Source organism: Plectropomus leopardus, chromosome 19, assembly GCF_026936395.1.
Source record: "Plectropomus leopardus strain MGB_pleo_1.0 chromosome 19, ASM2693639v1, whole genome shotgun sequence".
Lineage (NCBI taxonomy): Eukaryota > Metazoa > Chordata > Actinopteri > Perciformes > Serranidae > Plectropomus > Plectropomus leopardus.
The window spans coordinates 19689012-19708031 of record NC_142194.1 but is presented as its reverse complement, the minus strand read 5'-3'; the positions used below and the strand labels follow the sequence as shown (position 1 = coordinate 19708031).

General features: G+C 39.2%; 2 protein-coding genes across 3 annotated transcripts in view; one reads left to right on the top strand and one right to left on the bottom strand.

Moving 5' to 3' along the window:
• Positions 1-6638, bottom strand: part of LOC121958726 (monocarboxylate transporter 7-like) — an 8832-nt gene extending 2194 nt beyond the window's left edge. The window contains exons 1-5 of the mRNA XM_042507830.2: positions 5994-6638; positions 2344-2584; positions 2067-2210; positions 1813-1941; positions 195-1178 (exon numbers count right to left, since the gene is read on the bottom strand). Of these exons, the coding sequence (XP_042363764.2) occupies positions 195-1178; positions 1813-1941; positions 2067-2210; positions 2344-2581 (1495 nt within the window). The 5' untranslated portion in view covers positions 2582-2584; positions 5994-6638. The remainder of the gene's footprint in view (positions 1-194; positions 1179-1812; positions 1942-2066; positions 2211-2343; positions 2585-5993) is intronic.
• Positions 5014-19005, top strand: arsg (arylsulfatase G). Of its 2 annotated transcripts, XM_088070526.1 has the most exons (12): positions 5014-5859; positions 7855-8094; positions 8306-8541; positions 10751-10865; positions 11024-11170; positions 13448-13665; positions 13756-13836; positions 13946-14054; positions 14673-14793; positions 16528-16618; positions 17635-17940; positions 17977-19005. In XM_088070526.1, the coding sequence occupies exons 2-11, from the start codon at positions 7868-7870 to the stop codon at positions 17913-17915; spliced, it is 1626 nt and encodes a 541-aa protein (XP_087926652.1). In that variant the 5' UTR covers positions 5014-5859; positions 7855-7867; the 3' UTR covers positions 17916-17940; positions 17977-19005. The 2 variants fall into 2 exon arrangements, with proteins under 2 accessions (XP_087926652.1, XP_042363765.2); XM_042507831.2 differs by having other exon boundaries at positions 5016-5859; positions 17635-19005.
• The last annotated feature ends 15 nt before the right edge of the window (positions 19006-19020 follow it).

The window sequence follows — 19020 nt, the reverse complement described above, 5'->3', positions numbered from 1 at the left end:
AAAATAACAGAAAAAGGGACCCAAACACATGCCAACCCCCCACCCGTCATCAGCTACCGCCAGACGTGGATTCTAGTTCAGTGGGAAACACAGCATCATCCTTGTGTGTTAGGAAGATTAAAGCTGTAGTAAAGTGAAACCATAGCCAGTATTTACTATTTATAGTAAACATCTCACTATGAGATAACGCTTACCTCCCAGTGGGGGTCCAGCCAGCCCAGCGAAGCTGTGTATGAACACATAGACACCAGCAGCTGAAGACATCCTCTCTATACCCACCACATCATCCTCAGCCAGCATGGGGATGTGTGTGCATGCGAGGGTTCCCATAAAGAACCCATACAAAGCGCAGCACACAGCCAGGCCGTAGAACTCCCTCACCAAAGTAAATCCAACCAGATCCGCAGTCATTGTAATTACACATGCCAGGAGCACAAGCAGCTTCTTCTTCCTGAGCCGCTCCCGTGTCAGAATCCACCCGATGGAGAATCGGCCTAAGATTTCAGCCACAGCCATGGTGGAGAGCATGTATGTGGCGCGGTCCCGCTCCACACCTCGACTCACACTGAGCTCGATGATGTAAAGTTGAGGTGCGAAGAAGCCAAGTGTGGCGAACAGTCCAAACAGAGAGTAAAGAATGAAGCTGCACTCTCTGAGGATGGAGAAGTCTATGAGTTTTGTAGTCTTTATGGAAAGCTTTTCATCACCGGATTTAATGTCCTCATCTTTTATCACTTGTTTCTCTGCGTCTTCGCTCGTTTTCTCTGTTTTAGATTCTATAACCTCAGTGTTTTCTATAGACTCTCTTGTTTCCTCGCGCAGTAAAGTCTTCTCCTCTGCGCTGCTGTCCTCTGTGTCCTTTAGAGACTGGACACCAGAGTCTCCAGTGCTCACAGAGCCTCTGGTTAGCTCATTGTCCAGACTGTGGGAGATATTTTCTGCATGTGAGGTATTGTTTATTACAGAGTCCTCTGGGTTTATGTCCTCTTTGTTCTCTGGTGTACTGAGTGCTTCCAGTTCCTTCAGGGACAGTCCATCAGTCTCTGTCTCACAGGTGGCTCTGGGTTTGATAATGATTGGTCGAAGCAGAGCACCACAGATGATGATGGTGCTTTGCAAAGCTCCAATCACTGCCATGGTACGTCGCCAGCCAATATGGTCCCTCAGTGCGGAAAAGGCTGAGGGGCAAGAGCAGGTATTTAGTAACAGTTCATCAGTAAAAGTGCAATTATTAAGGGGAGTGTTCCAAGTGACTGCTATGGAAATGGACATAAGAAAGACAGATTACCTTGGTGCTCTTAATGATACTTAAAGCTGTGCTTCTCAGTATTTAAAGGATAAAGCTAGCAGTGTTTTCTGTCAACAAGTCTAATGAAAAGACTTAAAACAACATGTTTTTAGGGTATGTCTCGCAATACCTGTCTGTTAGCCCAAGCCCAACGGTTTTCAATTTAAGCAGGAATCTTTAAAAGTAGGCAAACTAGAATTATGGCTTCACATTATAAATGGCTCCTCCTACTAGTCAAATTTAGTAATATTATTTTTAGCTCCGATGTTACAAAGATAACCGGATCACTTTCCATTGTTCCACCATCTCCCATTTCTGCAGCTGGGGATAGTGACTAAGAACTTACATTGATATTCTGTGGTAAAATGGGATACAAAAGCGTTGTCCTCTTCCTGACTCGGTTGTGCAATGGTTGACACATTTCTTTTGTGCCGTAAATCAGGCCTTTATTTTCCTGGCTTACTTACGTACTTACAAACAGATGAATCACATGGTTCTCCTTAAGTGAAAACTCTTGCCCTCACCTGGTGCCAAGGCAAACATGGACAGGGACTCCCCAGTGGAAGCTACAGCTGTAACCAGAGACCGTCGACGGTTAAAGTAGCGGGAAAGGATGGTCACAGTTGGCAGGAAGGTCATGCAGTAGCCCAGACCTGCACAGAAAAAAATGCACATTTTTAAACTGTGATGCAGCTATGAAGACAAGCTGCTAAAAATGAATTCAAAGAATGACAGCATTATGTGATGTTCATGTAGGAAGACGAGAAAAAAGGAATACCTGCAACTAATCCATAAGTGATGTACATTTGATTGATTGAACTGGTAAAGCTGGTTGCGATGGTGCCTGAGGCAATTAGTAATCCTCCAAGCATAACAACAAGCTGGAACCCAAAGCGGTTGGTCATAACAGAGGAGAGAGGACCTAAAGACTCATGGAGAATAAAACACTGTTTAGTGGAGACGATGTTATAGTGTTATTGTCATTTTAATCTATAATCTGTGCTTTATTTGGTTTTGCAAGGTTGCACCCTGGTAACCTCATTAGCTCTACTCACCATTGAAAGTCATGACAAACACGCAGATGGAAACAATCCAGGAGACCCGACTGTTGGTCTCTCCGAACTCCGCCATTAGATCCTGGAGGAAAATACCGAAGCTCTTGATGGTGCCATAAGTGAAAACCTCCACCAAGAAGAAGGCGATGGCCACCACCCATCCCCAGCCTCCATCGGGGGCCTCTGGGTACACGTTGGGTCCTAAGAAACGTGGCCCCTTGACTCCACACAGTGCCATGCCCTGGTAAGAGGAATGACAGTTTAGTGACTGGTGGGTTAAAGGGGTCAAAACAAAACAAATGAGCACCCACACAACAGCTTTTGTGCAAAAATTGGTGGGGAAAAATGTGAACACACACTGCACAGGATTAGAGCATTTTAACTGGGCTGTCTCACATCGCTGGGACCCGCAGCGAGAAGCTACACATCTGATAGCTTTGTTTACCCTACAGAAACACACATTTAACACAGACATACAGGCAACAGTTTTGTGACGTGAGCTGCATTAGCAACACATTTAGGTAGAAGAACTGAGTTGACAACTGTTGCAGCTCGGGTAAAATGTAGTATTTTAACGATGATGGTATGTACATTTTGTCAAAAAGATACAGAATCTCATCTTTTCTAAACTTGTATTTACTTGTACTTGTATTACTTGTACTTGGGACAGAATACATGAGTGGTTAGTTACAGAGAATGTAGGAATTGATTATCATACGGTTAAATTTGGTGTTTTTCTTGTGTAATATTTTGATTATAGGTGATTTTGATAAAAATGGACTGATTGATAAAAATGTCAATCAAGTTGTGTTTATAAGTCAAATTTAGCAACAACAAACATCAAACACAGGCAGCAATGCATGCCTCTGCCCTGTGCAGCCTGTCGCACACAAGCTAAGTTTAACCAGTTCAGGTAAGGCTGAGTCATTGTGCTGAAACTGTTCCTGTTCACCGCAGAGAGGTTCAGTGGTAAACATGCTCCTGGCCTTCAGTTACAGAAATAAGGTGGCTCACCTGTGGGGTTGTAAATATGATATTTTGATTTTAGTTGCCCCTCTTATATCCCTCTTCTAATGGCTCCTCACCTTCTAAACAAAGTGGCTCTGTGAATCTGTAGCAGGCTGCTGTTTAAAGTAGGCTTACACACGCTGTCAGTGCTATAACCAAAGACGGTAGGGAGGAAAAGGTGGCAGTAGCTGAAGTTCTGCCTGTATTTGCACAAGGCTCGGCTGAATCAATGATTAATGCAAAAGCACATGGGGTAGGATTAGGGTAAAGCATAGGATTCTGGGTAAAGCACCACAGGAGGATATGCTGAGATATATGGGAGTGGAATGATGTACAGCTGTATTTACAGTTTGTTGTGTAAGCCCTTTTGCTGTTGAGTCTTTACAGTAAGAGGGGGAACACAAACTGTCTATTACTTTAATTTTACTTAAACATAGCATAGCCTGATTCTAATTTTTAAGAATGGACAAAATAATGATACAAAACCAGCAACTCAGTCCTATATTTTGAAGTTGTTCTGAAGTTATAAGATCATACCGCTAACAGCCATGGATGAATTAGGCTACTGTAAGATATAAAAAAACCCCAAGGTGTCAAAAAATGTACTGCAAAGACACATAAACAACTAAAAAAAGACACAAATTACATCCCAGAGACAAAAAAGAACAAAAAGATGCATAACGACGCAAGAGATGCAAAACCACCACAAACCTGTGTGTCTTGTTCCTATAGTAGAGGTGGTGGGTCCCTTTGCATCTGTGCCCAGGGGCCCATTGTCTATGTTTTCAGCTTTGACATAATGTAGAATAAATCATGTCCATAAATCAAGGTGCAGATCCCAGTACCTTTAACACCATGAAACCAAGCAACAAAAAAATCACATCTTCTTTGACCAAGTTAGTACTCTTTACTGTGCTATACTGTTTGAGGAAATTTATCAATAATATATATTTTTTGATGTGCTTAGGGTTTGGTGTCTCAAACCTGCTCAGCAAATAGGCCGACAAAGTACAAACTCAATCCAGTTTTGATAAACAAACATGTTTTACTGCCTCTGAAATAGGATTATTTCATAACTCACAACAGTTGACTTCCCTTGTAAAAACCTCCGTCAGTGGGTCTATTCACTCTCTCCAGTTACTCAGGTATAATCAGATTCAGTGCGTCAACTAAGAGGAGCAATGGTCACCACAAGCTGGAACCAAGCAACAGGGGCATTATAGACATTGGGGTTCAAATTTAACCCATTAAAACCTGGGTCAATTGGTTTGATTTTTTTTCCAAAAACATAGTGAGAGACCAGTAAGCAACTTAATAAGCCATGGCACAAAAGTTAGCAAGAAATTAGTCAAAACGTTACAAGAAAATAACTTGAAAATAAATACAAAATAAAAACAAACAAACAAACAAGAAAATAACCCAAAAACTGTTGTAAATTATTCTCAAAAATATGTATATTTTTTTCTGCAGCATAACTTTAAATACAAAATTATCATAATTATAAATATGTTTTTTTTGGACATTCCTCCCTAGTTTAAAAAAAAAAAAATATATATATATATATATATATATATATGTATATATATATATATATGTGTAGTGAGTAGTTGTTAGGTTTGAGATCACTGTCTGTCCTCTTACAGGATCCAGTCCCCATACACCTTGTTTTTCAATAATCATTTAAATATTTAACATACACAGGTCACATTATTTGATTTGGTTGCCTTAAAAAAAAAAGAGTTGCAAATTGTTAAAACAACAAATAGCTGGTTTTAAACAGGTCAATTTATTATCTTTAATTTTGAATTAAGAAGGGTGGGACAGGGTGGTTAGGCCACAGGTGGAATGTTAAGTACTTAAGTACAAATTTAAGGTACTTGTACTTTATTTGTGTTGGCTAATTTATTTTCTTCCACCTTGTACTTTTTACTCCACTTACATTTATCTGACCATTTTAACTTGTTATATAGTAAATCATAAAACAGTTTATACAGGTACAGTTAAAAAGATTATTTGCTTAATCAAAAAGCCAACTGACAAAAATGTAATTGTCATCTATTTTTGATAAACAAAAGTATGCCATTTTCTTTATTCTTGTAATGTGTTTTTGTTTGATTGTTTGTTTTTTGTAGGTTTTATTTTTTTTTTTTTTTGTTTTGTTTTTTAGATTTTTCTGCAGAGGGTACTTTTACTTTTAATACTTTAATACTTTTAATACTTTAATACATTTACTTCATACATTTTCAATGCAGGACTTTTACTTACAACAGATTATTTCCACAGTACGGTATAAGTACTTTTACCTAAATAAAGGAACTGCATACTTCTAACACCACTGTGATCGGCTAATATTGATTAGTCGCAGCCTTTTTTTTTTTTTTTTTGGATGATTAGTCGCAGCCATGCGGTCCGCGTAAACTCCTCACGTGGCTGACGCAGTGATATAAGATAGTCCGGCTGCAGCTCGCGTGGTCGGCGGATAATGTGACTTTTCTAGCTACACACTTTGTAAGTACTTGTATGTCGCCTTTTTGAGCCATATATATAATTAAAAACGTTCCGGATCTATATTTTGCCACATAAAGTTATCATACTAAAACATCATGTAAGGAAATAACTTGTATTGAGGTAGTCGGTCTTACCTGTGTGTAGTTTATTTTAGACGGACGTACGGTAATCCTTCCCTCGCTCGACTATCCTGTCACGTTTGTGTCGCGCGCTGCCTCACTGAACTTAACTACACATACTCACACGTGTAGACACGCAAACACACATGCATACTCTGTCAGACACAAGATGCATTCACGAACAACCCCCTCTCTGGCAGGCAAGGGGGTTTAAGAAGGGTTAAAAAGATCTGGTTACAGCCAGTTCTCGCCCCGTATCCGTCTGCAGACCCTCCACCCCCTGCTTAACTGTGGGGAGCAGAGCTGTTAAGAAAATTTCTGCCTCCAGGGCTGGTGTGAGAGACTGTTTGGCCACTGTCAACTGTCCAAATCACCACAGCCTCCCCACACACACCTAGATATTCAACCACTGTCTAACTGATTGCTGAAATTACAGTAACCTCTCCTCTGTGACAATCTCCTTGTATAAATTCTCATTTCACATTTTTCTTTGTTTCATCCTTACCCATAGACTGATTTAGAAATAAGAAATGACTGTGAATCTTGCTGTATAACCCTTTATAAATTGGCATAATTTCTTTCAAAAACATAAAATAACAAAAGAAGGAATGACCCAAAACTTTGCAAGAAATTAGTAAAAACAGGTACTGGGTAAAAGAGAATTACCTGAAAAACAGCAAAAAAGTAAAGAAAAAAAGATATACAAAAAGATGACCCTGAGAAGTGCTTTAAAGTAATTATAATTTTGTGACATAATTATGAACATATAATAACAATAACTATGAAAGTTGTTTTATGGACATTTTTTCCCTAATTTATTTATTCATTTATCTAAATAAACTAATTTCTTGCAACTTACAGGACATTTCTTGCCAAGTTTTTCACTGCCTGTTGAAGAAAATTACCTGAAAATGAAAAAAAAAAACAACCAATAAAACAAAACAATCAAACACATAAAAGGATAAAGGAAAAAATCAGACAAGGCAAATAAGACTTGGAAAATGTGCTTGAATGTATACAAAGTCTCTAAAATAATTTTAAATATGTAAGCAACATAATTATAATTATAATAATTATAGGCTATGCATAATTTTCCCCTTGCTTTTTCTTGTTTTTGTTTCCCCTTTCCCCAACATTTAAAACTTTTTTTTTTTCTAAATCCAGTCATTTCTTGCAATTTCTGGAACATTTCTAGCTCAAAAATATAGATTGATAAATGGCACTGTTGGTAAGATGAAAAATATGCAGTGTTGATTCTGTGTTGAACTTTCCCTTGAATTTAAAGCCACAGTTGCTCCTTGTTTTGACTGAAAATTCAGCTGTAACCATTTGATTAGAGTGTTCCTGTTTATTTGTCTCTATGTCTCAGACTTTGACCTTCTGGATAATGATAGGTTGATATACAAGTTTAGCTTGACATACTGATATGTTGAGTAGAAGAGACACATTTCATAAGAGCGTGAAACCTTTTAATTTTGCACATATGGGAAAATGTCTCCAATGTGTTGTATATTGTCACCTGATACAGGAACGTTTCACAGTTCAGTCACTGCAAATTCCCAGTTTCAGTCAAACTGAAGTGGTGCGAACCATGCCACACACATCATTACCACCATTTTCTTTATTTAGATAGTATAAGTAGAACTAGTGGGAGGGAATTATGCAGCCGTTTAGCTACAGAACAGAGTTTCACATTTCGGGAAGTGATTTGGTGAGTGTAAAAATGAATATATATTTGTAGACTTTTGCATTGTATCCTGAATGTGATGGATGCAGTCATGTTTACAGTCTGTTAGCATGCTTTGCTGCTGCCAATGGTTTAAACAACAGTGCATGCCAGCTATGGTGTTAATGAAACCCATGAAACTGTTTGCAGATTTTGACCCAAAATGGTGGAGGGTTTGATGATGTTTCTTCTCTCTGGGATGCTGATGTGTGGTCTGCTGCTCCACACGCTGTCCCAACATGAAGCGGATGTCGATAAAACCAGCAAGAGGCCCAATTTTATCATCATACTAGCAGACGATATAGGCTGGGGTGACCTGGATGCTAACTGGCCTGACGAGAGGGCAAACAACACGCCTTACCTCAGCATGATGGCTGAGCAAGGACAAAGGTAGATAGTTATTGAGTTAGATAGTTGATGTAATATATAGCACCAAATTCTTAAAGTCATGCCATCGCAGTCTGAAATATCCATAAATACCTAATGCTTTTTATATTATAGTCTCTAGCCAGAAAAGGTTATATTTGGTCACCTGAGCATCTCACATTCACTCCCAGTTCTCAACAATTGTAATTTCTCCTTTAAAATGTCATATTTCCAGATTGACAGACTTTCATTCTCCTGCTTCAACCTGTTCTCCGTCCCGTGCTGCCATCCTGACAGGACGCTATGGATTGAGAAACGGGGTGACTCATAACTTTGCCATAGGCTCTGTGGCCGGTCTGCCATTATCTGAAGTCACCTTGCCCCAGCTCTTACAGGAGGCGGGATATTACACCGCCATGATTGGGAAATGGCATCTTGGCCACAATGGACCGTACGGTCCAACTAACAGAGGTAAGCGTGAGCTCCACATTTATACTCCAAAACACCTGGGAACCAAGCTGAACACGACAGAAAGGAATTTCCCAAGAAGTGTGTGAATTCTGGTTAAACTCATCCATCAACTTTTCAGCCTACAACATTGAGTTTGCTCTGAAGTAACACCCCACCTGGCCTCACTTTGGAATCAATAAGTTGGTTTTGGGCTGTTAGCTACGTAAAAATATAGCGGCGTAATGCCAAGTTGGAAAAAGTGTACAGTGTAACGTACAAGCATTTATTTATGGGTTAAAAGGTTTCAAATAATACATAATACAATTGCAACAGTAATTGTGTGCGCCACATAAAACAATAGTTTCTGTTGTGCTTTCCTCTTGTTTTTCCAGTTCTGTGATATGTCGTCAGCTGTTGTTTTTAGGTCGTTCTAGCTTCTTCGAGGGTGTAAGTGAGTCCTCGCTGCAGGAAAAGGACTTCTCAGGACATGTCTCGCTGCAGCTGCAACTTGCTGTTGACTTTTAGCCTACAGCAGACTCAACAACACACCCCCCTACCTCCTGCCCGTCAGCACCCCCCTCACCCCTCTACTTATTACTTTCTGTGGTGGAAGTCTTGCCTCCTCCACCTCACCTCAGATAACCCCAGCCTGTGTGACACAATATATTTGTAAACTTGTGCAAAAGTCATCCACCTTTCCAATCGCTCAAAGTGCTTTAACGTTGCGTCACATGCACCCATTGAAGAGAAGAATAAAAAACAAAAGTCAAAAAGTGGATGATGATCCCATGGCTATTTAATATAATTATCACCAAGGTGATGTTTCAAACTACATGCTCATCATCAGAAGAGCATCACCTCAGTGATAAATATATTAAATATTAATGGGGGCAAAATCTAGTTTGCAGACTTTGTTTTTTCTTCTCTTGTATCATCCCTTGTCCAACACTTAGGCGTTTTGTCTTCCGGAGGTGCGTGCTTTGGGGAAGTTTTTGTACAACATGCACCCATTTACGTACACGTTCTTACACTGTTGGCCAAGGCTACTGTACAAGGTGTCACCTGCTCTCAAGCAATCACACACCAATAGAGCAGCCATCAGGAACAATTTCGGGTTTTCAGTATCATGCCTAAGGATACTTCGACATGGCGATAGGCTTGGGTGGTATCATGGTATTACGGTAGACCAGGATGTTTAGAAATAATGATGGAATGATAACAGGGATAATAGGACTGTAAACAGCTGGCCAGCCACAGACACTGCAGGGAAAAACAGCATATTTTTACATCTAACTGTGAATTACGGGTTAATTTTCACTAAAGCAGAGTTTGTGATTGTGGGAACAGTGGACAAGCTAATGAGATATATTACGAGACACATCTTCTAAACAGTCTTAATAAATTAAATTAAATTTTTTGGTGTTTTTTATTTTATGTGATTTTTCAAGTAATGTCGAGTAATTTTTCAGGTCACAGTTTTTTCGCCTTGTTTGAAGGAGCTATGCAACATCTGGTTGTGATTTCCATCCCACCGGATGGCAAAAAGTTGTTTTTTAAAAAAACTATTTTATTTTGGTTTTCCTCAAAATATATAAACAACATAGTCACAAATTGACAGTATAAAAACACCAATTCACATTACAAACGAATCAAAAATAAATGAACAGACAATGATAAATTAGCACTTACAATTCACATACAAATGTAACTAATAGAATAAAGTAAAATATTTTAACTTTGAATGACAATGGGGTTTACTCTTACCATTGCCGGTATTCTCTGCTGGCTTCACTATTTTTCATCCTGCTCTCGTCCACTACAAAGATATCCAATCATGTGATTGCAGCATTAGTGCCTTGAAACTGATGTCATTTAGATCATACCGTTGTTGGGAGACACAGAGTTCCTTTATGGTAAGGTCATTTAGAGACCGTACATAAACACCGCATCAAATGTAATTTCACAGTTGTGTTTAGTCAGACTTCTCTTTCAATGGTCAAAAGGGAGCTTTCACACTCAATTTCTTACTCACATTAGTAAAACATTCTATATTATTGGTTGAGAAATATTTTGTCTTGTTAACAGTGTACTAATGTATGTTTTTATATGAGTGTCAGTTTATAGCCCAGTCCAAATGTTATGCAGTTTTGTCTGTTGGGTACGTGTATTTATGTCAACAAAAACACTGTGTTTTTGAATACTGGCACCATGTCTTTTATCTCTTGGGCAGGTTTTGACTACTACCTAGGAATTCCTTACAGTAATGACATGGGCTGCACTGACATACCTGGGTATAATTTGCCTTTGTGCCTTCCCTGTGACTCATCTGGGCCTCAAGTATTCAGGTGTGGCTCTGTGCTTCTAATTAAACACAATTAGACACATGAAAGTTGTTATACTGAGAAGTGCCAATTCTAATTCTAAAACTGTGATCACTTGACAGTGTTAGTCACACCAACAAAACACATACCATTCATAATGCTCTATTTCTCACATGGTCTAGATTGAAGAGGAGTGTACATGGAGGATGTTATTCCAAAGTGGGCCTTCCTCTGATTGAAAACAGCAGCATTGTGGAGCAGCCGCTTGACCTGTGGACGCTAACAGAGCGATACAAGTCTGCTGCAACCAGGATTATACGTGATGCAAGGTACAATACAGCTGCAAACAAACACAAATCAATAAGACGTTTATATCAGGCTGCTGATAAGTGGAACAAACCATTTATTTGAATTTGACACATTTGTCTTTATGACAAATCACCCTCATCTGTTTCCTCCACTAGTCAATCAGTTTATTAAAATTAGAGATGTCCCAATCAGATTGAAAGTATTGGTATCAGGCCTGATCAATGCATTTTTTAATTCATCACGATGGGTTATTCAAGCATATACACTGGATTGATTTGAATAACTTTAAAGTACTTGAAGTGTGCATTATGCAGTTGCATTATCCAGGTAACTACACTCCGATCAGGATCAGGGGCAAAAAAAACTTGACTGAGGCATTCCGACATAAAATGGCTAGAAGTCAAATTAAAGTCTAACTTGCGACATACTGTATTATAGTTTCTACATACTCATGTACATAATACTAATATAAATAAAAAAGGTTGCACTGATTCAGTTTCTTTACATGCTAATAAAAACAACATGCTAAATGCAATCATAATAGAGAACCATATGACCTACAAGCCTGCGTGTTTAAACTTGCGTGCTTTCTGTTTCCTGTATTAGATGTTGACAGGCTGCTGCAGTGCAAATACGCTGTGAATGACCACCGAGCTTTAGGGTGTGAGCTCAGCTTTTATCGAACCTTATAATGCAGCCTGTGTGTTTGAGCCAAACAGGCCTTTCAGCCATAGAACGAGAGCTTCTGTTTTTGTGTCAGTGTGTTGTCCACTGACTCAGCAGCTGGTGAAAGCGACTGTGCGTCTGCTTTTCTCTATGACTGTGTGAGAGACAGCTGAGGAAGTGAGGCATGTTTTTCAAAAGAGGAATGAAACAGCCAGTACATATCTAATGTCACATGGAACACTGATAATCTGATCATGACAGGATCAAAACAACTTTATTTTGAAGGCTATGATAAAACAAGTAAAAGTCAAAATCATTATCACCTAAGATCAAGTCTAAGGAGTCATAGTTCATAGGTGTAGACTTCACAGGAAATATGTCCCACTCAGTATATACAACGTGTATTTGTTGCCCTCCTCAATAAAAACATGAAAGTGAGTCCACTGTCAGTGGACAAACCTCAGCAATGTTTCATCATTTTATATTATGTTTGGGAGGTGGGAAGATCAGGTAGCAGCAGTTGCAACATACGTATACACCTGTAGTTCATTGCCATCCAAAGGCATACACAGACTGTGCTGCAGTCCACAAATACATCACTCAAATGTATGGCCTTTATGGGTTTTTATGGTTTTTGGGAAGATAGTTTAGTTTAAGTAAAGAGTGGAGCTTGGGGAGATGAGTTACCTGACCTAACCCTGGATCAGATTATGTGGGTAACCTACCAATAGACTGTAATGTAATATAACACAACAGCCCTTCATTACATACTGCTTTTGTGAGGCTTGATGTGTGTGTGTGTGTGTGTGTGTGTGTGTGTGTGTGTGCGTGCGTGCGTGCGTGCGTGTCAGACAGGAGGAGGGCGGTGGACCCTGCTGATTGCAGCTGTCTGTGAAAGGAAACGTGCTCATGCTATAGTGCAGGGTCATGTGAACTAGTGCAGCAGTTATGAGTCACGTGCTGTTAAGACAGGATAGAGTTCAGATTTACATTAAGTAAAGTGACTTATGTCCCAGGCATGTTTGGGAAGTTGGAAAGTCCACATTCCTACGAAGGAAATTTAAAAAGCCAACATGGACGTCTAAGTAAAAACATGCTTCATTCAATATGCACATTCACATTGTATGACTACCACACAGAATATAGTTTCCATGATTATATCCACAAAATTTGCTTAAGTCCATTTTCAGCAGTGTATTACTTAAAATCCATAAAAATACAGCAAAACATCACTCTGCTTAAAGGGATAGTTATCCCCAAAATCAAAAGTACATATTTTTCCTCTTCCCTGTGGTGCTATTTATTAGTCTAGATATTTTTGGTGTGACTCACTGAGTGTTTGAAATATAAGTTGTAGAGATGTCCACCTTCTCTTGAATATTATGAAACTGGATAGCACTTGCCTTGCGATGCTCAAAGTGGCAGGAAAATATATTTTTTTTAAAAAAACAACAGCGATGTCTCTTTCCAGACATCTTTACGGCTGATATCTCCAACACTCTGTAACTCTTGATAAAAAGCACCACAACAGGTAAGAGGAAAAAATGTCTAAGTTGGAATTTAGGGTTCGATTTTAATAAAGCATACGTCACCAGAAGTTGTGTGTGTCATCATAGTAATTTTGCCTGCAGGGAGAGAGGACGGCCATATCTCCTCTACATGGCGTTGGCTCACATGCACGTTCCCCTGGCCCCTCCGCTCTCTCCAGGTGCTTCCGCTGCAGCCACTCGTCGCCCTGATGACGACACAGTGTACAGTGCCAGCCTGCGAGAGATGGACAGCCTGGTGGGGGCAGTAAAGAGCGCCTCGGATGACACAGACAAAGATAATACTCTCATCTGGTTCACTGGTTTGTCAGCTATTTGTCTGCTCTTCCAAAATACCAGCTTAATTGTTGTTCTCAAAATGCCTAAATCAATCTTATGTGTTCACTGATCAGGTGACAACGGTCCTTGGGAACAGAAGTGCCAGTACGCAGGAAGTGCAGGGCCTTTCATGGGAAAGTGGCAGACCAGCCGAGGTATATGAGGGGGAGTTGATGTGTTTACTTACGTGGAGGCAACTGTAACTACTGTTCATTTTATTGCTGTGAATCCTCATATTCCTTAGTTCATTTTTTTGACTGTTAGGTGGAGGCTCAGCTAAGCGGACCACATGGGAGGCAGGTCACCGGGTGCCAACAGTGACTTATTGGCCCGGGAGGATCCCTGCAAACACCACCAGCTCTGCCCTGCTCAGGTATGCCCCATTTACCAATATTCAGAGACTACTTTAAATGCCTCCTACTTTATAGCATCATTCCCACTGCACAAAAACAAGCGCTAACAACTGGCTTTTTAATGCAATGAGAATACGTACAATCGCCATTCACACACTCTGCAGTAGGCACGGGTATTTATCGCCTCCAGCTCCGATCAGCATTGATAGACACAAAACACCAAGGTGAATACGCTAATTTCCGCTCCTTAACCAGCGAAATGAAATGACTCACCGCCACTAATTACTGGTCGTCTCCTCCTAAGCAACACAGAACATTATTCCAGGTTAGTCTGCATTGAGTTTAAAAGAGAGACTAAATAAGTAAGAGATATGAAAAAAGACGAATTCACTGAAAAGTTTTCAAGGACCTTTACTTGTTGTCCTGCCTGTCCGTGACGTCACACGCACACTTAACCACTGTTGAATGAATTGCCATTGAATTCTGTACAGATATTCCTGTTGTCCAGAGGATGAACCCTGATAAGTTTTATTGTTTCTGTGTCCTCTCATCTCGGGACATCATCAGGTCAAAATGTTCAAATTTAAAATTGAAAGCATAATACAAAACTGTCCTCCTCTCTTTCTGACCTTTTGCAGTGGAATGGACATCTTCTCAACCCTGCTGTCCCTGGCAGGAGTTACTCCCCCCTCAGACAGACGTTACGATGGCATTGACGCCACAAAAATCCTCCTGCATGGTGAACAGATCGGTCATGAGGTACTAGTTTTTGTTTTAAATATTTTTGTGGTTTATATTCAAGCAGTAAGCACCTTGAGGCTGTGTTTTCCAGTTATTTTAGCAGCTAAGAGGGGGTCGTTGGGCATGACGTGGAGCAGACTAACCAAGCTACACTGTAGGAAAAATAATGTTGCTAGCCAATGACATCATAGCTAGAGGAAGGGAGGGAGATAAAAGAACCGGGCGTTAGCAACGACAGGCTTCCCGTTATTTTTCCAACAAAGCGATAACAACTTTTTTTTACTGCATCTTCGTTTTGTTTTTTGTGGATTCCTTCAATGATAATGTTGCTTACTTCCAACCTTTTCTGTCCTGGCGGATGATAAATGATTCAGGCTTCAGTTGGCAGTTTACCCTCTTAAATTCTGCATTCCACATGACAATAGGTGAATAATTGGTGCAGTAGTACTGAAATTTCAATGTGGTCACAGCTGCGTGTTAATCCATAAAAATACAGCAAAACATCACTCTGCTTAAAGGGATAGTTATCCCCAAAATCAAAAGTACATATTTTTCCTCTTACCTGTGGTGCTATTTATTAGTCTAGATATTTTTGGTGTGACTCACTGAGTGTTTGAAATATAAGTTGTAGAGATGTCCACCTTCTCTTGAATATTATGAAACTGGATAGCACTTGGCTTGCGATGCTCAAAGTGACAGGAAAATATTTTTTTTAAAAAAACAACAGCGATGTCTCTTTCCAGACATCTTTACGGCTGATATCTCCAACACTCTGTAACTCTTGATAAAAAGCACCACAACAGGTAAGAGGAAAAAATGTCTAAGTTGGAATTTAGGGTTCGATTTTAATAAAGCATACGTCACCAGAAGTTGTGTGTGTCATCATAGTTGGCAGTTTGCCCTCTTTAATTCTGCATTCCACATGACAATAGGTGAATAATTGGCGCAGTAATACTGAAATTTCAATGTGGTCACAGCTGCCTGTTAATTTTACGACTCTAAGTGAAGCTTAGCCAATCACAATCACGGATGGGAACTATTATTATTCATTTATTTATTTAAATTATTATTGTCCTATTTAGCTATTCAATTATTTCTGGAATGGGCTGATGATAGTTTTGCTGTTTTTTTTGTCTATGTTGACCTACAGTAAGGCCTACTACAGTTACTGTAACATTACATGTTGTCTGTGAAATTACAGAATAGAGAAAGTTGCAAAAGATGAACTATGTTTATGACTCTAATATTGTTTGATGGGTGTATTGGTGAGAAGTTTGTTTAAATTTTAGTTTTCTTTAGGACCACCGTTAGAAATAGCAGGAATCACTTACAGAAGTGGAAAAATTTGTTGGTAGTCTTATAGCTCATTGAAACAATGTTTCATTCCTCCTGAAAACTGATCGAGTTAAAAGCAAATGCGTCATGTATACCTGTGTTCCTTTGGTATGTCATAGAGTAAAGTATGTAGGTAAAAGTCTATTTTCATTAAGTATGGAATTACCAATAATGGATGCCAATAACTTTTGTCAGTGTCAAGTTATTTCAGAGAAAATTGTGGGTTCTTCTATTTTCATGGTAGGGTACCAACAAATTTGTCCACGTCTGTATATGCCGATGAACTGTGTGTGTTATGTTTTTCAATAAAAGAGGAAAAAAAGAAAATAAAAGATGGGAAACATCAGTTTTATAAAAATATTCTTCCTCTATTGGGTCTTAATGCAGACATTATCTCATCTGGTCTTTTTTTTTTAGTTTCTCTTCCACCCTAACAGTGGTGCTGCAGGGAAGTTTGGTGACCTGCAGACAGTTCGAACACAGAAACACAAAGCTTTCTACATCACAGGTAAGGGTCATACACAGGTCATGTTTGTCCACAGTGCAAAAAATCAGTCATATGTATTATATATGTATGCATGTTACTACTCTACTACTATTGGAACAGTTGATCAGCAGAATAACAAAACTTTTGTCTTTAACAGTGATGACTTGTTGAATGATGTCTGTGCTACTTGTTACGTAATGCCCTGCCACCATGGTAGATGATACGCACAACATTATGTCAACATGGTGGTACCGGTCTAATGTCCTGTCTTTATTCTCAGAGCATAAATGAAAAGGCTACATTTAATTCGCACAGTGATTTGTACTGTATATAGGTACTGCAATTCTGCCTGTTTTTACACAACTTTCATTATATTTTTTATACTTTATACTTTTTTTTTATTGTTTTTTTGTTAAGAACATAAAAAATCAAGGGACAACAGACAGGGTCATCAAAGTTGCATAGGTTACAATTCAGTATCAAGGACTGTGCATCCTTTAAGTCCACAGTTGTCCTTTAACATCCTACAAGGTCCTTGTGATCCATGACCCTGATTCATGAAGAGCCAGGGAATTTTTTTTCCTCTTTCTTTCTTTCCTTTTCCTTTCTTGAGGAGTCTTCCACTTATTAATAAGCCAAATCCATTCTGCTTATCATAAAATACAGTTCTCCAAACAAGATAAACATAAAATGAACTTTAAATTCAAAGAGGATTTCCACTTTTTCCATTATTTTGCACATTTTTCAGTGGCCTGTCTTAGAGAAAAAGTTAGTTGTTCCATAACATAAATTTCCATAACTATTTCTATCCATTCAGCCCTTTGTTCGAGACTCTTTACTCAGCCTGGTTATTACTTTTTTGCTACCTGCTAACATATCTGTCCTGCTTTATCAATCCAGTTGGCACATTTCCTGAATGAATAACATTAAAATTACAATCAAGTTCTAACCGGGTTATTGATCGATTTCTGTAACTGTGTTCATCCAGTAAGAAGATATTTTAAGACACCCAACGCCTATCATGCATACCTTTGCAGGTGCAGCTGAGGCGTGTGGTGGTTCAACAGGAAGACAACAACTCCATGACCCACCTCTGATATTTGATCTGGAGCGTGACAAGGCTGAGGAAACACCCCTGGAAGTCGAGACACCTGAATACCAGGCGGTAGCTGAGAAGATTGCCCGGGGGAGGGAGGAGTTATTATGGGACATTGCCACCGACAAGTCAGTGTCTTCAGCAGACTACAGCACAGATGTATCAGCAGTGCCCTGCTGTGACCCCAGACAGGCTGTTTGCCGCTGCCACACGCTGAGCTGAGGGGTGGGAAAATCACACACACACACACACACACACACACACACACACACACACACACACAAACATGCTCACAACAGGCTGAAAGCGAAGCAAACAGATGTGGAGACAAATATCTCTTTTAAGATGTCCTCAGCTGTTTGTAGAATGTGTTTTGCATGATTCAATTGAATGAATGGATGATACACTGCCTTGGTGGCTTGATTGGTGATTTTGGAGGCTGTTTTTGGTTAAACAAAAAGGATTTCACTCTTTAACAAAAAGGTCTGTCTCTGTAGGGATCCATCACATAATGTTGTCAAACACTTATAATCACACTCACAATAATTTAAAATATCATCACAATTTGAGCCCATCATTGGCAAAAACTGTGGCAATAGTAAATTGATAGTGCATAATTGCCCCCAGAATTGTTGTTCCTATAAGCACTTGACATACAGTATTATAGGTCAATGGGCCACTGGGCACAGACAAAGTAAAAAGCCCCCATCCCTCTTGGTTGTGGTCATTTGTTTCATACTTTGTTTCTTGTGTTGCTTTGTGGTCTTTTTTAATGTCTTTTTGCTTATTGTTTTTTATCTCCTTGTAATATTTTAATGGTGGTTTTGCCTTTCTCTATAGTAGTTTTAATTCCTTTTATTGTTTTTGTTTTTTCTTTCTTTGTAGTCTTTTACAGTTGTCTCTGTAGGATTTTTCTTTTTGAGGCCTTTTTGGCGTACTTTTGTGTTTTTGTGTGTGTGTGTTTATATCTCTTTGTAGTTTTTTGCATCTCATTGTAGACATTGTGCATCCCTTCGTAGCTGTTTGCGTCTCTTTGGGAATCTTTGGCCTCTCTTTGAGGCCGTTTTGTGTCTTGTAGTCACTTTGCGTTTCTTTGTAGTAGTTAGATTAATTTTCCAACAACAAATTCTACACTTCAGATAGCCGCTCTGGTCTAGGGGCCCATTTCCCATAGGCCCATTTAATAACCCATTCTTGCCCGTTAGTCACTTAGACACAAAAACATTATAAAACAGGGAAAAAAACCTACCATTTAATACAGGATTTCAACATCGGTAAATAAATGAACTATTTAAAAAAAAACAAAAAAAAACTTCACCATGCAGAG

Coding starts and splice junctions, on each gene's coding strand:
- arsg (XM_088070526.1), top strand. CDS start 7,868: ATGGTGGAGGGTTTGATGATGTTTCTTCTCTCTGGGATGCTGATGTGT. Junction 10,866..11,023: donor TCTGGGCCTCAAGTATTCAG/GTGTGGCTCTGT, acceptor CACATGGTCTAG/ATTGAAGAGGAGTGTACATG. Junction 14,794..16,527: donor GTGAACAGATCGGTCATGAG/GTACTAGTTTTT, acceptor TTTTTTTTTTAG/TTTCTCTTCCACCCTAACAG.